General features: G+C 33.5%; 1 protein-coding gene across 4 annotated transcripts in view; it reads left to right on the forward strand.

Annotated features, from left to right (window-relative positions):
• Window positions 1-23,421, forward strand: part of SUCO (SUN domain containing ossification factor) — an 85,301-nt gene that overhangs the window by 36,252 nt on the left and 25,628 nt on the right. For 2 of the 4 annotated variants that reach the window (XM_070591062.1, XM_070591064.1), the window contains 12 exons: window positions 133-283; window positions 3,909-4,032; window positions 4,750-4,874; window positions 5,885-5,952; window positions 10,035-10,142; window positions 11,910-12,015; window positions 13,999-14,019; window positions 14,225-14,280; window positions 14,780-14,871; window positions 16,216-16,281; window positions 22,265-22,333; window positions 23,116-23,206. In XM_070591062.1, the coding sequence (XP_070447163.1) occupies window positions 133-283; window positions 3,909-4,032; window positions 4,750-4,874; window positions 5,885-5,952; window positions 10,035-10,142; window positions 11,910-12,015; window positions 13,999-14,019; window positions 14,225-14,280; window positions 14,780-14,871; window positions 16,216-16,281; window positions 22,265-22,333; window positions 23,116-23,206 (1,077 nt within the window). The remainder of the gene's footprint in view (window positions 1-132; window positions 284-3,908; window positions 4,033-4,749; window positions 4,875-5,884; window positions 5,953-10,034; window positions 10,143-11,909; window positions 12,016-13,998; window positions 14,020-14,224; window positions 14,281-14,779; window positions 14,872-16,215; window positions 16,282-22,264; window positions 22,334-23,115; window positions 23,207-23,421) is intronic. The other 2 variants (XM_070591063.1, XM_070591065.1) reach the window with 1 other exon arrangement.

The following is a 23,421-nucleotide window of genomic DNA, read 5'->3' on the forward strand; positions in this document are numbered from 1 at the left end:
TGAGAGAAAGCTGATCCCTTTGTGCTCCTTTCTTGATTTACTTTGCACGTGATAATTGTAACAGTTTAGATTGTATAAACTTGTTATTCTGCTAAAATTTGTTTATTTACTATGTCTTTTCATTTCAAATAGCCTTGTTGGCCAGCATATAGAAAATGTGTCATCTTCACATGGCAAAGGAAAGATAACAAAATCAGAATTTGAATCAAAAGTTTCAGCAAGTGATCAGAGTAATGGTGATCCAAAATCTGCATTGAATGCTTCAGATAATTTAAAAAATGAGGTGGGTATATAACTTGCAATATCTCCTACTTTATGATACACTGCAGTTTTGTTATTAGTAATCTTGTAATTTGCTAACCCTATTTGCCATAAAATCAGGTATTAAGTAGGTAATGACGAATGTGGAACTGAGGTGAGCTGTGCTCCCTGAGAGCAAGTGGTTACTTCATGGTACTGTTACCAGTGTACTGTTTATACATAAAGTTGTTCCAATATGAACTCTCTTTGGTTATATATAATTAAATGGTTTTCTGCCACTATCAACTATTTGATACCAGATACATAAAGTCCTTATTTAAGCAATTTCTTAGGGAGCTATATAGAAGCAGCTGTGATCATTACATTTAAGTATCTTCAGAATGTAAGTTTATCTCAGTAAGGCAAGGTTAAATTTAGGCTCTTCAACCAGAATTATTTTAAAGGGACATTTTGCCTTTTATTATTTGTGTGCAAAATACACTTAGACCAGCTTATATTGAAGAATATGATTCTTACACTAAAGGTAGGGCTTATCCCAGTGTAGCAGTTTTACTTTCTTTTCTCCTTCTGAATTCTACTTTGACTTCATGTAGAGGCCAGTACAGAATTTCCTGAAGAAATGTTGACAGAGAAGTGTAGGCTCCCTTCAGGTAAGAAATAACTAAGTGAAAGAGATGAAAGCCACTCCATGAACTTAACAAAAATAAAACGTGGATTCAGAGAGAAGTTCAAAGTACCAAGTACCACATCCACATTTGTCGTTTTTAATTTGGGTCTTTTGTTTTTCACCTTCTCTTTCATGTATTTTCGGTGAATCTATACTCACACCTAGCAAAACTTCATTCTGGAGCCTTTTACTGTCACTGAACCAGCTTTTTCTATGATGTTTCTTGTAAATATAGGACCTCAGCATTTCATAGTCCAACATCTTTCTGAAGGACCTAATTTTCCCAATGAAACCAAATACTACAGTCATAAATACAATTAGGCACACGGTACAAAAATGTCTTCTTTGGAACTATTTAAGTATCAAATGTAAGATTCAAGCGTGGCAGCTGGTTTTGTCCTAGATTCACTTGTTCTCCTTAACCATTAGCAGACTGAGACTGCTCTTCATTAACTAAGAGACTTAAATGGTTTGTGAGTCTGCTCACAGGTAGAAAGGTGGAATTTTTAACTGAATTAATTACCTCCTAAATAAATTAATATCTCAGAAAAATTTTCGGATAATGAATATATTACAAAGTATCTAGTACTTTCGTGTATTATCCAGTTCAGGATAATTTTGCCCAGTTAAGTTTGTGTGAGCAGGAGCGAGTTTGTTTTCTGATGCAGGTAGATCTTGTGCTGTGCCTGTTCCTTTAAGGATATGCAAGATACTGTTTACTACGCTCACAGACAGTGCTTTACAAAGTGATTCTATTGTATTGTTTAGTTCGTTATCACTAAGAGCTGATAGTGATTGCTTTCCATGCGACTCAAAGTGTGTGTATGTTCTTACTTTTGGTTGCATTTCTTTTAGTATTTTGGGCTTTACTCTTGAGTATCTCAGCTAGGTTAATTTTTGTAAATATATATTTCTTGTTTATTTTCTCACTATATTCAAACTAGATTTTTATCATTTAATTTTTAAATTAAATTAATGTGAATACTAGCTCTTTAATCTATTTTCAATAACCACATAGTTTATTTAGTAAGTTAACTTGTTCTGCAAAACACTCCAACATGGGGGTTGTATGGGAACCAATTTGCTAAGTCTTCCATAAGGGGAGATTTTGGGTATTTGTATTAGTGTATTACTATTACACTAATGCACTAAATTAGCATTAGTATTAATACTCAAAAACATGCCCTAAGATCCAAATATATACACCGTATGAGACTTGTGCTGTTTACCAGCGTGAGCTGTCTAAATAGATTTTCTGCACTTCTCAGTGCACCACGTTATACATTATTTTAGGAAGACAAACATAATTAAGTAATGGAATGAACATCCTTGCATAGTTTATTAAGCCTAAGGAAAAAATCATAGATTGAATTGTATACCCTTCCCCAGTTTTCTCTCCTCTTCCGATATAACCACTATCTTGAATTAGTGTTTTTAAAAAAAATTTTAGAGCATGTTTTTAAACTTTTTCTAAATACGCATTACTATAAACAATATATACTATTATTTTTCATATTTTGGAATAACATAGAATGGTATCATTCTTGCCTTAAGTATCATTTTACTCAACATTGTTTTCGAGATTTGTCTACTCATTGTTTTCACTGTTGTATTCAACTCTACCACAATTTATTTTTCAGTTAATGGATATTTAGATTTCTAATGTTTTTGTGTTACAAACAATGCTGCAATAAGCATTCTTATGCATATTGTCTTAGGTGTGTTTTCACTGATATTTATACATAGGAATGGAGTTATTGGGTCATAGGGTACGCACATCTTTACTTAATATTGCTAAATTTTAAACTTGCTGCAGCAGTCTAATAGATGTCCCATGGCCCAACAGACACGCCACACTTGGTGACAGACTGTCACACTTTAACCTCTATCAGAATGATTTACTTTATTTGGTATCTCTGATTTTTATTTGCATTCTCTGATTATTACTGGAATTGAACATTTTGTATTTTGTCTTTGCTGAATTTATTGTCCCTCTCCCTCTCTTCCCTTAGTGACTTGTAGGAAGTCTTTATAGTTGGTAATAATCCTTTGTTGGCTGAATGTGTTGCAAATACTACTTTTTTTCAGTCTGTGGCTTATTGTACCATATAGTTTATGGTCTTTTGATATATATAATTTTTAAATTTTAATCCAGCCAAATATATCACCTTTTTTTTAATGATTTATGCTTTTTTCATGTTGTTAAATCCTTTTATAGCCTGAATCATAAAGACATTTTCCTATACATATTTTCTTTAAAGCTTTGTTTTTCACATTTAGATTTTTTCTTTTAACTGAGGAAGACTGGCCCTAAGCTAACATCCATGCCTGTCTTCCTCTACTTTGTATGTGGGACGCCTGCCACAGCATGGCTTAACAAGCGGTGACATGTCTGCACCCAGGATCCGAACCACTGAACCCTGGGCTGTCAAAGTGGAACATGCAAACTTAACCACTGTGCCACCGGGCCAGCCATCACATTTAAGTTTTTAAATCCACCTTAACATTTTTATGTAAATGGTAATTTCTATTAAGGATTTTGTAGATACAATATATTATGTCTAAAATCAATTCACTTGCTTTAATGTATATATGTTATTTTAACTTACATTTTAAGGTGGATGCACTACAACTATACTATCTATTAATTTTGTACAGTTTATGTGTGAGTAACTGTTTGCCTAGGATATAATATAGGGTTTTCTACAACCCGTGCTTATATTGCTAATATGTGAGGGAATACATCCTGTGGTGCTTAAGATAGAAGATTTTAATTCTTTCAAAAGAAACTCAACTTTTAGTAAACCAAAACTTTTCTCTTTATGTTTTTCATTTTTTCAATATACTATATATCATTCATTATAAAATTCAACTTTAGTTTGGTAGAAACAGTTTATTTACTTTTGTATTTTACTTTTGTAATTTATTAATCTCTTTTCTCTGTATTCTTTGAAAGTTGAAATCTATTTGTTCCTTTTAGAGTTCTGATTATACAAAACCAGGGGAAATTGACCCTACATCTGTAACAAGTCCCAAAGACCCAGAAGATATACCAACATTTGATGAATGGAAGAAGAAAGTTATGGAAGTAGAAAAAGAAAAGAGTAAGGAGGCACTGTAATTTTTTTCTTTTTTGAAGGGACTGGTTTAAATATGCTGTTCTCTTTATTTAATTGATAAAATAAAATAAAACTTTTGAAAACTTTTTAAAGGTGAAGCTTACCAAGATGCTGTTGATTAACCATATGTAACTTACCTGTGTATACATAGTTTTAATGTTATTCAAATCCGTTCTTGTAACTTAGAATATGAGGATAAGATGAAGGCAGAGCAGTGATTTTCATCACGATTTATAAGAGGAAAACTGAAGCATGGAAAGTTCTGAGTCATAAGACTTTAAATAGAGTTGAGCTAAAGTATTACACCGTCTGTTTGCTTTTGTAGAGTAATTCTCAGAGTTAAGAATTCTTAATATTGGGGTTAGAGATAGAAGGATAACATTCAGACTCAATGGAATAAAATATATGTTTTATATTTTAAAAGCTGTGATTCTTATGGATAAGCTTCATTTTGTGAGTTATATTACTTAGACGTAATTCAAGTAATGTGGATTTTTGTAGTTAATTTGTTTATTAGGGATATTTTAAAGCTATTGAGATAAGCATTTTGAATTTCTTAATGGATTTTTTAAATATTTTCTTAAGCATTAAAACTGGTTCTTCTCTAGGTGGCAGCCTGTTGCTTTTGAGATCATTGTGTTGCTGGGATATTTTCAATCATAATTATCATCTATATATGTTTATAATATGGTTTATCTGCAGGTCAGTCAATGCATCCATCTTCTAATGGAGGTCTACATGCCACAAAAAAGGTCCAGAAAAATCGAAATAATTATGCCTCAGTAGAATGTGGTGCCAAAATTTTGGCAGCTAATCCAGAAGCCAAGGTACTTAAGTATGAAATTCTTCTATGTATATAGGAAACCAGTGACTTTATTAAATATAGGCAGTGGTTTGCTGGGAACTATGCAAGATTATGCTTTGAAAAACATTTTCTTGTGTGAATTCTTTCTTATATTGGTTAATACATTGCACCTTGTTCTTTTCTTTTTTTCTCTTAACGGCTTTATTCTTTTAGAGCAGTTTTAGATTCCCAGCAAATTCAGAAGAAGGTCCAGAGATGTCCCATATCTCCCTGCCCTCACACTTGCATAGCTTCCTCCTTTATCAATATATCCTCCACCAGAGTGGTACATTTATTACGACTGATGAACTTACATCGACACATTATCACCCAAAGTCCATAGTTTACATTAGAGTTCACGCGTGTGTTCTGTGGGTTTGGACAAATGTATAATGATGTCCAAACCCATGGAATTCATTATTATGGTATCATACAGACTATTTTCACCACCCTAAAACTCCTTTATGTTCTGCCTATTCATCCCTCCCTCCCTGCAACACCTGGCAACTACTTTTTACTGTTTCCATAGTTTTGGCTTTTCTAAAATGTCATATAGTTGAAATCATACTTTTCAGATAGCTTCTTTCACTTAGTAATATTCAAGTTTCCCTCCTATCTTCTCATGGCTTGATAGTTCATTTGTTTTTAGCACTGAATAATATTCTGTTGTCTGGATGTACCACGGTTTTATGTATTCATTTACCTACTGAAGGTCATACACCCTGTTTTTTAACTTTTAAAACCTGTGTGAAATTTTAAAAAGGAAATAGTTAATAGAAAATCATTTTTTATGTTAACAGAAATTTAATTTTAAATGTTTTGTTATAAAGCTAACAATGCTATAACCATAACTGGTAAATTTTAGCCAAATGAGTTTTTCAGAGTATTAAGTGTATTTTAATATCTAAAAATATAGAAATTCTACAAAGCTTAAGAATAGAAATAGACATTTTTTCCTTAAGTAATTTATTCCCTCCCCCCTTTTTAAAACAGAGCACATCTGCTATTCTTATAGAAAATATGGATCTTTATATGTTAAATCCTTGCAGCACTAAAATTTGGTAAGTAATATAAAATTTAATAAAGCACATTTTGTATATGTAGATATTGTGTTAAACTTTTATGTAAGGGTTAGATTGATTTGTTCATCTAATCACTTAATAAGCATTTATGATTGATTGGTGCTGGTACTGTACTTACATCCTAAGATGCAAAACTGAAGACAAAATGTTTTTCCTTTTAAGAAAGTGAAAAAAAGCAAGGACAGATCTAGTCAAACTATTATGAAATAGTGTAAAAAGTACTGCTGAAAAGGTTTTATAGGAGCAGATGATATGTGACTACGAGAGAGAGTGAGAGAGGGCTTCCTGGAAGAGGTAATTTCTGAGCTGAGTCTTGAAGGATTCATAGGAAGTGGCATTGAGGGAGACAGAGAGATTTAGGAACTGTAAGAATAAGGGGACAATGCTAAAAGGAACATAGTTCTGGCCAACTATAAGTAGAAGCAGCCTGAAAAAGTTATTTTAGTCATAACAAGAATAAAGATAGAATTAGAGTAATTGAGGAAGATGGGACAGGAGAGTTAGTTTAGCGGTAACCAGGCCATCGGATGCTGTGTATACCCAGCTTAGAATTTTTTGAAGTTTATCTAAAGGCCAAGGAGGGGGGTAGCCTTTAAGTATGGAAGTGACATTATCCCACTGGAATTTTAAGAGGCTTGTCCTCAAAGGGTGGCCTACAGCAGAGTGTATTTGAAAGCAGGGAAACCAGCTAGGAACCTGTTGTCATAGCTCAGGTGAGAAATGAGGACTTTAAGGCATTGGCAATTTGGATACAGATGAGGGAGGGATTTATCTGAAATTTGTTTATAGCAGATAACTTGACAGCTCTTGGTTAGTAATTGGATATGAACAAGAGAGAAGCATGGAGGAAATCTACCAGGATTTTGACTTTACTTCTTAGATCTATGATTCTGCCATTAACTAAGAATATAGGCAAAGGAACAGATTTATGGGCGGGAAATAATGCTTTGATATACCGAAGTTTTATTAGATTACTTGATTTCATTGCTTAAAAGCCGCTGTTTAAAAGAGAATTAAGGTAGGAGGCCCAGCTGGTGGCGCAGCAGTTAAGTGCGCACATTCTGCTTCTCGGCGGCCCAGGGTTCACTGGTTTGGATCCCAGGTGCAGACATGGCACTGCTTGGCAAAAGCCATGCTGTGGTAGGTGTCCCACGTATAAAGTAGAGGAAGATGGGCATGTCTTCCTCAGCAAAAAGAGGAGGATTGGTAGTAGTTAGCTCAGGGCTAATCTTCCTCAAAAAAAAAAAAAAGAACTGAGGTAAATCACCATCATGTTGATTTACTAAAAAAAAAAAATTATGTATGTGTATGTATATATAAAATTATTATTATTTTAGTTTAATGGAAGATAATGCTTATTCTTTTCTACTCTTGGCCTTCACCCCTTTTGGTAATATGTACATTTAGATTCAATTTGAAAATTAACACTAAAACTATTTAAGAGTATTAGGGGATAATTTAAAAAACTTAATTTTTCCTCTTGCCTTTTGGTCTGTAAATTGAATGTGAGGAAAATGATTGTCTGAGATCATAATCAAAATGTTATTTTTGAGTTTTTGTTTTTATTTGTAAAAGCTTTTATAGTCAGTAACAACTCCTTTTTTTATGCCGCAAAATTTTGTATTTTGAGCAAAGACATGCTAGAATGAAGTTTCTGAAACAATCATTTTGCTTTATTCTGGTTTGCAGAATAAGTGATCATAGCTGTCCATTTGTGTTTTAACATTTCTACCCAGCAGCATGTAGTTGTATACGTGTGTTTACTGTGTCTTTTACTTTTTGCTCATTTATATGTGTGTCTCTTCACTGTATAATTAAAGAACGTCAGAGCAATTTTAACTCACTTCACCAGATTTAAGTGGGTTGCCCTACCTAAGGTATATCAAGATCGCATAGTCTCACTGTAGCTTTGTAAGTCTTAATATCTGGTAGAATAAGTTTATATACCTCATCTTTGTCATAAGTGTCTTCACTGTTCTTGTCCCTTTGTTTTTTCTTTTAAAATTTTAGAATCATTTTGTCAAGGTCTACAAAAAAATTCATGCTGGCATTTTTGTTGGAATTGTATTGAATCTCTAGATGAATTTCAGGAGAATTTACAATATAGGATTTTGAGTCTTCCTATTCTTTTGTTAGTCTGTCCGTTCGTTCATTCATTCATTCAGTGTTTACTCAGCACGTATTATGTGATGCTGCTGGCACTGGAGTAACATTAAAAAATAGACTGAGATCACTGCTGCTGTGAATCTTACATCCTAGAGAGGTGTCAATCCCTGATCACTTATGAGATTGAGCATAATTTAATGTTTACCACTTGTTCCTCTCCTCTGAAATGCTTGTCTTTTCCCATGGTTTCTCTTGGTATATTTGTTTTTTTCTTACTAGTCTACTAAAAGTCTGAATATGATTTAGCAGTTTACCTTACAGAATGGATACAATGTAACAGCTTATCTTAACTCTGTATGGGATATATAAGTTATATATGTTGTACATAGTTTTTACAGCTTGTGAATTGTCCTTTTAATTTCTTAATAGGGTCTTTTGATGAATAGAAACTTAATTTTAATGTGGTTGAATTTATCTGTCTTATAATTTTGGATTTTTTAAGTCACATCTCTCTGATATTAAAAAAAGATAGTATCTCACCTTTTCTCCAGAGTTTAAAAGTTTTGTGTTTCACATTTAGTTCTTTTTTGAATCCCAGTGGAATTGTTTTTTTATATGATGTTTAGGAGGGATTCATTCTCCCCTCCCCATTTTTCTGTTGAGATAATCATTTATTCAATATTTCACATTTTTCCCTCTGGTTTACAGTCTGCCTTTATCATAAAGTTCCCTTGTATGCATAGGTTTCTTTCTGGACTCTGTTCTGTTCCATTGGTCAGTTTATCATTACTTGCGGTAACACCACATTTTCTTTAGCTTTATACATCTTAATATCTCGTAGGGCAAGTTTTTGTACCATATTCTTAAGGACTAACTTGGCTATTCTTTTGCTTCTGCTTTTTTTTATGTATCTTAGATTTATCCTGTTGAATTCCCCAAATGTCGTGTTGGATTTTGTTTGGAATTCTATTGAATCTTTAGATGACTTTCAGATACTGAGTTTCTTATCTGTAGATAGGGTCTATATTTCTTTAAGTTGTTTTTAATGTCTTTCAATGAGGTTATTATTATTTTTAAAAATTTTTATAAAAGTATTGTATATCTTTTGTTAAATCTGTTTGTAGGCAGCTATTTTTTGTTGCTAGTGTAAATATCTCTAAAAAATTACATTTGTTGTTACAGATACACAGTTGTTTTTATATATGGGTCTTATATCCAGCTACCTTCTTATGTTCTCTTGTTATTTCTAAATTCCTTTGGGATTTCTGTGTAGAAAATTATAGATTCTCTCTCTGTTTTTTTCCTTTTAAAAAATTTTTAATCCTTTTTATTATATTTTACTTTTTTTGTCATCACATGCTGGTTAGATCCTTGAGAAAATTGTGAGTAGAAATAGTGATAGTGGGCAATCTCATCTTATTCCTTATTTTGAAGACAGTGTTTCTAACCTTGCATCATAAGACATGTTCTAAGTTTGGAACTCAACTCTAAATCATTTGAGCCTGTGGGCAGATATGAATCCTAAATTAAATTAAGTATGTAATTTAAAAAATAAGTAATACATTCGCATGGTTCAAATACAAAAAGGTATTTAAAAAGGGTAGAGGAGTTAGAGTGAGAAATGTCCTTCTAATGTCTGTCATCTGTCTTCCTATTCAGTGTTAAAGTTTTAGATTTCTTTATGCAAATACAAATATGGATTCTAATTTATCTCTTGCTTTTCACAGAAGTTAGTATGTTATACACACTATTTTTCACCTTGAATTAAGTTTTGGCTTAAAAATATCTTGGTCATCTTTCCGTTATGGGTAACTAAGGTCGAAAATCCTCCTCCTTCCTTTTTTAATGAGTCACTTAATGGAAATCTAGTTCATACAAACCATTAATGTCATGTTTAATGTGAACTGTTATTTTGGTTGGTTTATCTAAATAATTGTCTTGTGTTCTTTTTGAAGGTTTGTTATTGAACTTTGTGAACCAATTCAAGTAAAACAACTTGATATTGCAAATTATGAATTATTTTCTTCTACTCCTAAAGACTTTCTGGTTTCTATCAGTGACAGGTAAATTCTAAAACTGATTTCTACTAGTTTATGTTGGATCTCCAGAATAAAAATTTAAAATTGAGTCACTTTTTAAGACTTTAATCATTTTCTTTTTCATTTTAATATATCAATTTGTAAGAACACTAATAATACTACTCTAATTAGACACTTGTTAATCAGTTTACTTTCATTAGCTTATATAGTGTTTCTAACAACCATATTGTATTATTACTTTATAGTGAGGAAACAGAGAGGTTAGCTAGCTTGCCCAGTCACGTGACTTGTGATTTGGAGAACCAAGAGTCAAACCTAGATCTGTATGGCTTTAAAGTCCTTACTTTTAGTTACTATGCTCTGTTGCTTCCAAATATTTCTTCTGAGAGTCATTAAAAACAAACAAACATAAAAAACAAACATTCATTTTGTATCGTGAGGTATATTTTTGTTAAAGTGTATTTTAAAACTGTGTTATGTGGGTGTGTGATTATAAAAGGAATAAACATACATTGTAAGGAATTTGGTAAAGAACCATAGTCCTATCAACCAAAGATAACTATTATTAGCATTTTAATATATTCCTTTCAGCCTTTTCTATATTTATTTACTAATCTTACCAAAAATATTCAATTTTTATGGCTTACATCCTGAGAATATCCTGTTGTCTTTTAAACACATATTTTAAATGAGTACTTAATATTTGCCCCTCAGTGGAGGTGTTTATTCGTTCCATAAATACATTTTTCTTTTGCTGAGGAAGATTCGCCCTGAGCTAACACCTGTGCCAGTCTTCCTCTATTTTGTATGTGGATCGCTGTGACAACATGGCCACTGACAAGTGATGTAGGTCGGTGCCTGGGAGTGAAACCTGGGCTGCCACAGCAGAGTGCACTGATCTTAACCATCAGGCCACAGGCCCAGCCCCCATAAGTACTTTTTGAGTGCTCACGATATGCCGTGTAGGATTCTGTTGTTTATTTAACCATTCTTCTATCATTGATCATTAAAGGTTTTCCAGGTGTTTCTTCCCCCACTCCACACTTAGCATTTCATGTGTATAGTTTCTGAAATCAGTTTTCAAGACCTCTTGAGAATTCCATTTTCTTCCACTAAGCTTCTCAGATCACTTCCTTTTCTCTAAGCTGTAATATGTCAATGGACGTATCCAGATCTGACAAGTGAAGTGTATTTTTTTTAATGTGATAAGAGCATTCATTACTTGAGGAATTCTTAAATGCTGTAGTAAACAAAAATAATATTTAGGTTTTCTTTTTTTAGATTCCCGTTTAAAGGGGGAGTAGCTCTGTAAGATCTGTGAAATTTAAATATGATGTTAGAGAGATTTTTCTGTTTTCCTTTCCACCGGTAGTTTTATTTGTACTTTCTATCATCAGACACTTGTCAGTACGTGAAGAGTAGTACCTTCTTCTTCCAAAACAATCTCTTGCTACTTTCTGTCTTAAACCCTCCAGTTTGCTAGGAAGCCCTCTCAAACCCCAGGAAGCCATCTTGCTCCAACTTTTGTCTTCTCCTGTTTTCCGTTGCATTTGACAATGGTGTGATTTTTTCAAGATATTCTTTCCTTGCAAAGAGAAACCTGTTAGTTTTATTTGGAAAAGAAAATGTATTTCTTCAACTCAATGTTTAACTCAGATTTAAACTATGTTATGGCAGTGTGTTCACCTGGAGAAGAAAAAAAGATACACTGGATATATTTTGCACATGAGATGGAACCTCTCAATATATGTTTTATGATTTTTTTAAAAGAATATATTTTATGTTTTCTAGATACCCTACAAATAAGTGGATTAAGCTGGGTACTTTTCATGGGAGAGATGAGAGGAATGTCCAGAGTTTCCCTTTAGATGAGCAGATGTATGCAAAATATGTGAAGGTAATGTTAATAAATACAGGACTGTCTTCTGTAATGAAAATACACGTGTTATCGTGTTATTCATCCTTTATACCTCACCATACCTGTTCAGAAATCAGAAAAATTAAGAGGAAATTTACTGCAGTATACAATTTAGTAAAACAATTCTTGCTTGGATATATTATTTTATGAGGCAAATTATTATTTATTAATATTATAAATATCAGTACATTCCCTTCTGCTTAACTAGAAACCGAGGCCAGTTTTTTGATATTTGTGGCTCTGATGAAATTCCACATTATAACTCTTAATTTTTTGAGTCTTTATATAAAATGTTCATAATGTTATATTTCTCTCTATTTCAAAACCCAAATCATTGTTAGTCACTGAAGTCTTTGAAGTAAGTCTGATTTCTTAACGTATTGATTAGAACCTGATTCTAAGATCATTTCAATCTTAGTGTCCAATTATTTGTCATTATTATAGATTTTGCCATTTCTTTGTATATTCAATTCAAAAAATACCAATTTCAAATAAAGTAAACTTTTAGACGTTTATTTTCAGTGTTTCTGCTGCTTCCTCCACCGATAAATCAAGTAGAATTGTTACTCTTGAATTGGATTTAGACAAAATATGGGAATTTCCTATTCCTCTCCTCCCCTCCTTTTTTTCTTTAAAATAATAGCCACAGCTTAAAGTACTGCTGCATTAATAATATGAACTTTGGAATGACAGCAGCTCTAACTTCTGTCTTGTCTTCTTCACATGTGAGAACTTACAACTTATCTAGTTGTCTTCTGGGATTTTACTGTCTGTGTCTTTTTTAAGCATGTGTTAAATTGGCTTCTATGAATGGGTAAACTTGTAGTATTCCTAGTCTCAGTATAAACATGCTAAATTCTATTTTTAAAATGCAATTGATATTCTCAGTTAATGATTCAACGATGTTCAGAAAAATGAAGGTACATTTTTAGTTCCTTTCAAAGTGACCCCTGAAACAATTGTTTTAATAACCTTTTTATATAGGATAGTTATAGGAAACAATTGTTAAAAATTATTTGGCAGGTGATACAATTGCATTTAATTTTACAAATAAGACAACTCACATGTTACAAAATAGTTTCAAGGATCATTCTTTATAGCATCCACTTTGTTAATAATGGAAGAACATTTTATTGGTGGCATAAAAAAATGCCATATAAACCTCTGTACCTTTTCCCTTTTATGGTGAGAGACTAGAGCATTTTGACAATTAATTTTCTAAAAAGCCCTTTTTGGTAGGATTAAGTCTAAAAGCAAAAACTAATTACTTCTGATTCTTATGTTATAGTAATAAATGTTATACAGGTTGACCTGGGTATTCCTTGTCCCCAAAAGAACTAAACCCAAATCTACAAACTACTTTTTAATAGTTTGTATTTTAAAAGTGGATTAATATCCGGCTTCTAGTTCTCTGAGTTATACTTGAAATAACATAGCATACCAAAAACTCATGCTTTCCCTAAAACAATTTGTATACAATGTTATACAAGAATAAATACCATTTTATATTATGCTAGCTAATCTTTTCATCAGTATGTATGTACATGGGTATATCCACATATATCAATATATAAATTCATATATAGATATAAACGTGATACATCTCAATAATATTTAAAGTTATATAATGCGCAAGTTGTCTCTAGATACTGTTTATTAATTACTTTTAGAATGCTTTCTTATCTAACAGATAAACAAAACAGCAGCAATTGAGTTTTAGGTTATTTAACTTAACCAAAAAGTTATTTTATTACAATTAGACTATACTTTTTAGTTGTGATGGTAAAAATTAAATCATTGCTTTGATGTCTGCAAAGAATTAAGAGTACTACAATGTTATCCATCACAGTACATTGCTTTCTCTAATTATGCAATATGATTTACGAATATTAAATGTTGCTTATGGCATGTTATCCAGACTTTGGAACTGATTTCTTTTTCTTTTCCTTTCTCTTGCTTCAGATGTTCATCAAGTACATAAAGGTTAGCAACCTTCTCTTTTGCAATATTAAATAACAGGGCGTGGCATGTTACTGCATGGCAAAAAAGCAGAACTTTACAAGTATTGATTTTGGGGGAAATAGGACTTTATTTTTATAAATGTTGTAATGAAAAAAACTGAATATATTGTTAGATAATCTCACATGCATGGTGCTGGCTTCCCATTTCATGTCATTTTATTCTTTAGGTGGAGTTGATATCACATTTTGGATCAGAGCACTTTTGTCCATTAAGTCTTATAAGGTAATATAGAACAAAATACATCTACTGAGTGGGTTTAAAAAAAGTGATACACAAAAATCCCAGTTTGTTTAAAGTGAAGAAATAATTTTCCATTATATGAAATTTATGTATACCATAGAAATGTAAGCTGTTAAGCCTTTCTTGCTCTTGAATACATTTTAGAAAAATGCCAAAATTTCCTCTGAGAAAAAATAATCATCATTTTATGTGTTTGGTTTAGTTTGCTTGCTATTTTGCTGTCATGATAATATATGTAAACATTTTAACTGAAATCAGTACTTGGTCATTATGTTTTTAAATGCCTTAAATAGATTAATTTTACATTTTAATGGAAAAGTGTATGACTTCAGTGTAAGGAGCAGTCATTATTTTGGAGTCGAAAAGCTAATGGCCCTCAAAATATGACCAAAGTTACTGTATTTTGTCATTTATTGTGAAGAGGTGAGTCGTAGGAACTCTGTTTTGTTTTGAAAGTCTTTAATAAAATTGTTGTTAATAGGGTATTTGGCACTAGCATGGTGGAAGAATATGAAGAGATTGCTGATTCCCAGTATCAGTCAGAACGCCAAGAACTATTTGATGAGGACTATGGTAAGTGGCTTTCAAACAGGTAACTACTATGTATGTATTTTTGCTTTTTTAAGTTGAATAATAATGGGTAAGTATAGGTGCCTTTAAAAAATCATTATGATGATTGTCTTTAGACTTTGGTTTCTTCTTTTTCTTTTTAAATAAATTATTTATTTATTTTTCTTTCTTCTCCCCAAAACCCCCCAGTTCATAGTTGTTTATTTTAGTTGTGGGTCCTTCTAGTTGTGGCATGTGGGATACCGCCTTAGCATGGCCTGATGTGTGGTGCTAGGTCCGCACCCAGGGTCTGAATTCGCAAAACCCTGGGCCACCGAAGCAGAGCGTGTGAACTTAACCACTCGGCCATGAGGCCGGCCCCAGTTTTTCATTGTTTTTAACCCTAATGACTAAGTTTTTCTTAAACCTGTTTTCTAAAATGATTTTCTGCTTTGTAAATTGAGTTGTTTTCCAAGCTTATCAATCAGTTATTTGTAACTGGAACTTCCTTCCATAGTATCAGTGCTATAAATTATGATTGTATCCCTATGCCAGGCCTGAAAACCTATTAAACTCATAAGGTAACTGAAATAGTAGAATTGAGCATTAATTCCTTTGATTTGTCTTGAGCCCAAGAGCAAGCACATCGAGGCCTGAGCCTTTGAGAAACTCTTGTGAGGTTGAGGGGATAGGAGAAGGTTTTATGGCACCCTCCATTTCTACTTATCAAGTCCTTGTTTTAAAATATCTTAAATCATGATCTAGACAATCTAAATTTTCCCTTCCCTAGATTTCCCATAAGTGAAATGAAGATATTTACTAGGGGTTGGTAAATTACATTGAAAGTTTGAATAAAAATCTTATAAAAGGGATTAAAATTTTGGTAAGCAGCAGAATTATTTTCCTTGGTTTACATCTGTTTGATAAATGGCTTCGAAATCTCATTTTCTTAATGTGAACATATTTTAGATTTATAGTGAATATTTATTACAAAATTTGTCTTAAACATTAGCTAACTTTGTTTTTCTTTCTGCTGAGGAAGATTAGCCCTGAGCTAACATCCATTGCCAGTCTTCCTTGTTTTTCTTTTGCTTGAGGAAGATTAGCCTTTAGTTAACATCTATGCCAGTGTTCCTCCACTTTATATGTGGGCTACCACCACAGCATGGCTGACAAGTGGTATAGTTCCATGCCCAGGATCTGAACCCGTGAATCTAGGCTGCCAAAGTGGAATGTGCCGAACTTAACCACTACACTGTGGGGCTGGCCCCAAACATCAGCTAACTTTGACAGGACATAATTGGAGCTTTTAAATATATTATTGGAGATATTTCTCAGCATCACTACCTTCATTTTCTCTTTAAACAGATTATCCACTGGATTATAATAATGGGGAGGATAAATCCTCAAAAAATCTTCTTGGTTCTGCTACAAGTGAGTATATTGGGGTTTTCCTAGTAACAATTAAGTATTTAACTTTTTTTCCTGACATATGTGGACATTTTGTTGTGGTATAGTTTAGGAGGCTCCTACTCCCAGTGTTGAACTTGAGTTGAAATCAAAGATAGTGGCTTTTCAAAAGAATTTCTGTGGAAATAAAATAGAAGAGTAGATGAAAAGAATGAGGAGAGGAAAAAAAGGCATAAGTTGGTTCTTCTACTATAATTAGATGCTCATATTTTTTGGCAAATTCCGTAGAGTGAAGAAAGGCTGTGAATTTACTTAGGGAAAGAATTATTAAAGAGGTCCTAGACCATGTGAATGGGAGCATCTGGGTAATCATACTGGATGGGAAAGGAATTTGGACGGTAGTTTCAGAGGTGCTATGTATCAGTGAAATCCTAGAAAATGAGGATTCTTTAATCTATGGATATTTGGTCCCTGTTTAATTACAAAATATAACAGCTGTTCTTGTCTATAATAATAATGACTCCCAATCAATAACAATGATAGTAATAATAATATACTCCTTGTAAACTAAAGATACAATGACTAAGATACTAGTGGTTTAGTTTCTTGTCATTCCAACCTGGTATCCGAACCTAGTGGTCGGCTAGCTAAGGAGATTCCGGGAAAGACCATTACCAACTGGTACTTTATATTATTACAGTTGGAATGTGGGTAGGTATATTTAATGTTTGTTATTTTTGGTTATTCCTGAAGAATATAAAACTTATTAGAAGAAGTTTTCTTTTTAAATTGTATTTAATATAAGTAAATTTTAGTAAAATTGAAGATTAGCTGCTTGTGCATTTCCCTTGTTGACTTAGTGAGTTGAACTGCTTGAATCCCAGTCTCACTGTGCACATTGTCTCTTGCAGATACTCAACCAGTAGTGCTTAGGTTTATATACCTGAGCTATGGTATATGGAGTTAAGAGTCACTTCTTTTTCCCCTTTCCTTTCTCCTTCTCCTCTTCCCCTCCATGAAAGGCTATAGACTTAGGTAGACTTTTTAAGGAACAGGAAGAAGAGTGTTAAAAAGAAAATCCTTTTTTTGTTATTTAATTTTGTTACATATTAGCTCAGTGTTTTATTTTACTCTATTGCTAGTCACCTTTTTAGTTATTAGTGACTACTTTTTATTCTATTTTATTTTATTTTGGGTGAGGAATATTGTCCCTGGGCTAACATCTCTTGCCAGTCTTGCTCTTTTTGCTTGAGGAAGATTGTCCCTGAGCTAACATCTGTGCCGTTCTTCCTCTATTTTGTATGTTGGACAGCTGCAGCATCGCTTGATGAGCAATGTGTAGGTCCTCACCCAGATCCAAACCTGCAAGCCCTGGGCTGCCAGAGTGGAGTGCGGGAACTTAACCACTATACCACCGGGCCAGCCCCTATTACTGATTACTTTTAATAGGGTCCTTAGCTATCTAGTTTGTGATGGCATTAAAAATAGATGTGTCATTCACTGCTGTAGGATGTAGCTTTTTAGGAGTGAAAAATGGTGCTATTTTATTTATCTGGATATTTATGTTATTGTTGGTGTCCTTAAATTTGTATTAGAAAATTCTGTTACGTAATAGTCATCATAGCTCAGTGATGCTGAATTAGCAGTGAGGGAGCATCTTTATTTTATGGGGCCAGAAAATAGTCCCAGACTAAAAGATCTCTAGCTTCTTGTGGTTACTGGAAGGGTGGGGGCACCTTAGGGAAGTAATGCCTTACCATAGTAAAGGAAAACGCTATTGATATTCTTGGTTTCTTTTTCTCTTTTCTTTTGGGATTAACTCCTAGACACCAGTAAAACCTAGCTATATTTCAGCAGAGGACATTTCCCTATTTGTAGTCACGTCTTTGACCAAGCTATTGTTTTAATTAATTAGACATAGAATCTTCTTTAGAGTCTACCTTTTGGCTCTTTCTCCTTGATGGTGTGTTTCTTGTTAACTAAAAATCTCTTCTATGGATCTCTGGAAAGGCAGTCATTTACCTTCCAGTGTTCTAGGTCTTGCAAGAATTTATACAGTGAGACAAGATGGGTTGGGAGGATGTCTACTGACCCTAGCGTGGAAGATGCAGTTTAAAAAGATCTCCATCTCTTGAAGTTTTAGAGCAAGAGAGGCTGTAGGAGCTGAGTGATATGACTTTGCTGTCATAAAGCCTATAGGCATGACCTAACACTGCAGCTTTCTATACCTGGATCCTGTTAGTTTTCTCTGAAGGGTCTGGGACTGTTTTTAAGCCCGACCTTGCTACTGTCTCCAAGGTAGTGTAACCGTAGGAGTACATGACAGAGTGGAATCAAGCCAGATAGCTAGTCTCTGGCACTTGAATGTCCCAGTTTAACTGCAATCATCACCACTTTCTAAATTAGTTTGAAATTGGTCAGTTTTGGACCAATGTTTACTTTGCTTTTAATATTTACCTGGTGTCTCCCAAACAGAGTTCTGTGGCTTTAATCCTAATGACACTCCTTTTTCCTTTTGCTGTTGAGCAGTTAGTGGTTATGGGAAATGCATGTTATCAGAGTAGGTTGCTTCTGATGGGACTTGGTTGTCTTGAAGCATGCATACTGTAGATGTAGACATTCTTGATATTATATAATTTACTTAACTGCCAAAAGGGAGAAACTGTCTTGGAGAGAGCAGCATTCTTGGCTTTGTGTGTATGCCAGTTTTGGCAATGCTTCTGCCTGATTCTTTTGTTACGTTCTTTAACCAGAACATTTAAATATTTTACATCAGCAAGAATTCTTCATATGACTGCTTTCCTTGTGCTTTGTCGTGTGGATTTTCCAGATCACGCTCTACTTTGATATTCTTGGAAGTCTACCTTTACTCTTAAATATGGTCTGCATTTTGTTAGAATTGTCAGATCTACTAAACACCAGGATTCTGTGTATATGTTTAAGACATGTAACAAGAAAATATACTTTTGTTTTCTTTTAAGTCAAAGTATTCCTTATGAATGTATGTATTTTAAGGTCCTAGAAAGAAGAGAGAATGAAGGTGGACATGTTGCAGAGGTAGCTGAATACACATGGGAGGAAGTAGTTTTTCTGTTGCTTTGTCTTGTTATGTTGTAGCATAGGTGGTTCATTTTCTGTTTCAGAAAGACCCATTGGTGTGCTGGAGACTGAGTATAGCATGTTGATATTTGGTCCCTAGGAGGATTCATTCCTGAAGGAATGAGGTGGAATGAATAGTTGCCCAACTCAAAGATAAAGATGTTGGCTAATCCAGGAGAAATTAGGGACAGGTATCTAGTTTGGCACTATATTCCAGATTATTACCTTAACCTATTTGGAATGCTTATTAGTGGGCAGATTATCATGACAAGCTGTCATATGTTTAGATGCAAATTGAGAATGGTAAGAATAGAATATTCAAAAAGCTGCTTTCTCTCAAAAGACGAAAAATTAGACTACATTTGGCAGTGTTCTGTGAACTTGGCAAAATTATTTCTTATAGGTTAGATAGGCTGAGAAGTAGAAATTTGCCGAATTTTGCTTTTTTTTACTAAGTGGCCCCCTGAAATGGTGATAATAAATAATATTTTAAAATGATGAATAGTGTAAATCTTCCTTATTATAGGTGCTAGTATTAAAATTTAGGTTAAAAAGTAATACTCTAAAGCTACTTTCTTTACTCAGATTAATAGATATGTTCTTTTCTTGAGTTCTTTGATAATAAATGCCAAAAAATTTGAAATCTGAGAGTATAGACTTGACTCCAAAATTTGGGATCTGTGAAGCAGTCAGCTTTGACCAAACTTTCGCCTGCGGGCTAAGTAGAAGATCACATCCTACCATTGCTGTGTTGGTTGGCATTAAAAGCGGGGTTATGAGGGAATAACAGAGTTTCCATTGCTACTTTATCTTGGTTTGTGAGGGAATACGGAGTTTCCATTCTTGTTTTTATCTCATGCTGAGGCATCTCTTTAGCCTAAGAGCCAAGGCCACTTCTCTGTTTATCAATTTGCCAGGTCAAAGGGCAAGGTTGACCTATAATCCTAGACATTTAAAAAGCAATATAAAGCTTTTGTGTGTTATACTAATGATTGGAAACAAGGTACCACTGCTTTGTTGTCTTTCAAATTATAGAATCATAATTATGTAAAGATTGTAATTAATAACTGTCTACTAGTTACCACTTTTAAAGCAGTGTAAAATCTCCTACTACTTTCTCCTACTGTAAAGCTTGTATTTACAGGGTCAGCTCCAGGTGACAGTGCTTGGGTTGTTCCCAACCTTCTTGATGTGTTAGCTTGTGTCCCCTTAGATCCTTTCCTACTTTTCACATCTGTTGTGTGTGTGTGTGTTTTTTATGGTGGTCATAATATCTTATAACATAGTGAGATTTCAGTTGTACATTATTGTTTATCATATACCATATAAGTATGCCCCTTCACCACTTGTGCCCACCCTCCACCCCCCTTCCCCCGGTAACCACTAATTTATTCTTTTTGCCCGTAACTTTGTTTACATTCCACATATGAGTGAAGTCATATGGTGTTTGTCTTTCTCTGTTTGGCTTATTTCGCCTAACATGATGCCCTCAAGGTTCATCCATGTGGTTGCGAATGGGATCATTTTGTCTTTTTTTATGGCTGAGTCACATTTGTTGTTTTTTATTGAAAGTGTGATGAAAACCCTATGGATCCCTTTTAGGAAAGGAGACTAAGATGGAAATAATTGATGTGGCTTACTATTTATCCCCAGCCAGATTTTAGTATTTTAATAGGAGAAATATCTGAGACTGATGAATTTGCTTCTGGTGGAATTTCAGAGATTAGATTGGGATTGGAAGTTAATTTTCCTTGAAATTACATCAAGAAGCTTCCTGTTCCCAACACCAGCCTTTCCTGGAGTTCTGCTGTTTTGTGGTCCTCATGTACCTTTAGCTATTTAAGTAGATACTAAGGTTTGTACCACTTTATTCATCTTCCAAATATACTCTTTGGAAGGAGAGGCATAGTTAGAAAGTTTGCAGATTGCTCTACCTACAACACTTAGAATTTTATGACTTTGACTTTTAGTTAATCTGCTCATGCCCATACCCACCCAATTCACAGAAGAATTTGTGTGATTTATTATCCATAAAACATTGTTAAAAGTCATCGAAGAAATTTGATTCTATTCAGTATCAATTTGGGATTTAACCATATTACCAGTAGATATTACATGTTCATAGTTAAAAATAACAAAATCTTTCTGCTGTCCTTTGGATAATAATCTCCTCATTTTGTTTAGTTTTGCCCATTATCATCACCTGTTTAGGAAAAGCTTTTGTTTCTTCCAGCTTTTTTGTTTTGTTTTAAACTGTAGAACCTTTTTTTTTTTTTGAGGAAGATTAGCCCTGAGCTATCATCTGCCACCAGTCCTCCTCTTTGCTGAGGAAGACTAGCCCTGAGCTAACATCCAGGCCCATCTTCCTTTACTTTATATGTGGGATGCCTGCCACAGCATGGCTTGACAAGCGGTGCGTAGGTTCACATCTGCGATCCAAATCGGCGAACCCTGGGCTGCTGAAGCAGAACGTGCAAACTTAACCACTGTGCCTCCAGGCTGACCCCTAAACTGTAGAACCTTTTTTAAAGAAAAACAGACTTTCTGTAAAATATAAATTTTGGTTGTCACATTTCTTTCTGGTCTCAGTATAGGCGATGCGTTGAATTATACTTGAATTTTGTAATATGCTGAAGATAGTGTTTTGATAAAATGTTTGGGGAAGCTTTACAAAAAAAGTATATTTAAATTTTAAGTTCCTTCTGAATATAAAAATTGAGACTTATGCTTTATACTTTTTGGCTAAAATTTGTGTCCTATATTGGACTTACATAGTAAAATAAATAAAAAGGTAATTAGTCCAAAAAAATTCAAAGACCTTTATCAGTGGTTTTTCGACTATCTGATATTAAGTTATATGAGAATATTTAGGAGTATTGGTATTTTTTCTGATTGAATTTTGTTTTAGATGCCATTCTAAATATGGTGAATATTGCCGCTAATATTCTGGGAGCAAAAACTGAAGACCTGATGGAAGGTACCTAATCATTTTATGGGTCTTTTAAATATCGCATACTCTGGGGGTCTTTCTAGTTAGGAAAATTAATTAATAAGCCAAGTAATATGATTTTTCATTTAGGAATATAGGAATGATCCAGAGGAACTTTCTAATCTTCTGTTAATTCATTGTTTGAATTTCACAAGTTCTCTTTTATAATAGGATCCTGTCTGTCTAAAATTCATGAATTTGTTTTTTGACTCTTCCTTGCTGTGTAGAAGTAATGATTTTATCCCTTATCTCTTTCCTGAGGTTTTTGATGCCCTAATGATACTTCACGTAACCTTTTCTTTTATGTATCAAATAGCTACTCGATATAGAAAACAATTTTTCCTTACAGAATGCCAAATAATATTATTAACAAAGAGAAACAATATTGCCTTTTTTGTTTTTAAAAAAATACTTAATTCTAAGTGCCAACTTAAAATGACCCATTTATTTCTTCTCATTCTCTTTAGTAACTCTCTCAGGTGTCTACAAGACATTAATCATATAAGATTACACAGAATTCGTAGTCACCTGACTTGCTTTAATTATCTGAGAAGCTGAGAAAGTATGCAGTACTAGTAGTTGTGACCTGGTACGATCGTTTCTTTCTTAAAGAACTTTGATGGAAAAAACCAAAGTCTGCAGTAGCAAACCTCTTCGAGTTTTTCCTTCTCCCCTGAGAAACTAAAGATCTTTTCATTTGTTATAGTAAAATATTTTCATGATATAGCTTTTTAAAATTAAACTCAACATGGGCATCTTTCTTAAAATAGGAAATAAAAGTATATCTGAGAATGCCACTGCCACAACTCCACCTAAAATGCCTGAATCAGCTCCTGTTCCAACTCCTGTTCCATCACCTGAGTAAGTCATATTGTGATATTAGAGTTCTATTAAAGTGGAGAACTAAGTATATGACTACATAAAAAGATACTTGTGATTTGCATGTGAAATGATTATCTATAGAAAGCTCTGAGTCATAGGGCAGACATTCCACAGCTACTTAAAGTATCTTTGAGTTGCTTTTTGGGTACTAGGAATATACTTCACTGCAGATCAAATCTTTGTTGTTTTGATAT

This window comes from Equus przewalskii, chromosome 23, assembly GCF_037783145.1.
Source record: "Equus przewalskii isolate Varuska chromosome 23, EquPr2, whole genome shotgun sequence".
Classification (NCBI taxonomy): Eukaryota; Metazoa; Chordata; class Mammalia; order Perissodactyla; family Equidae; genus Equus; species Equus przewalskii.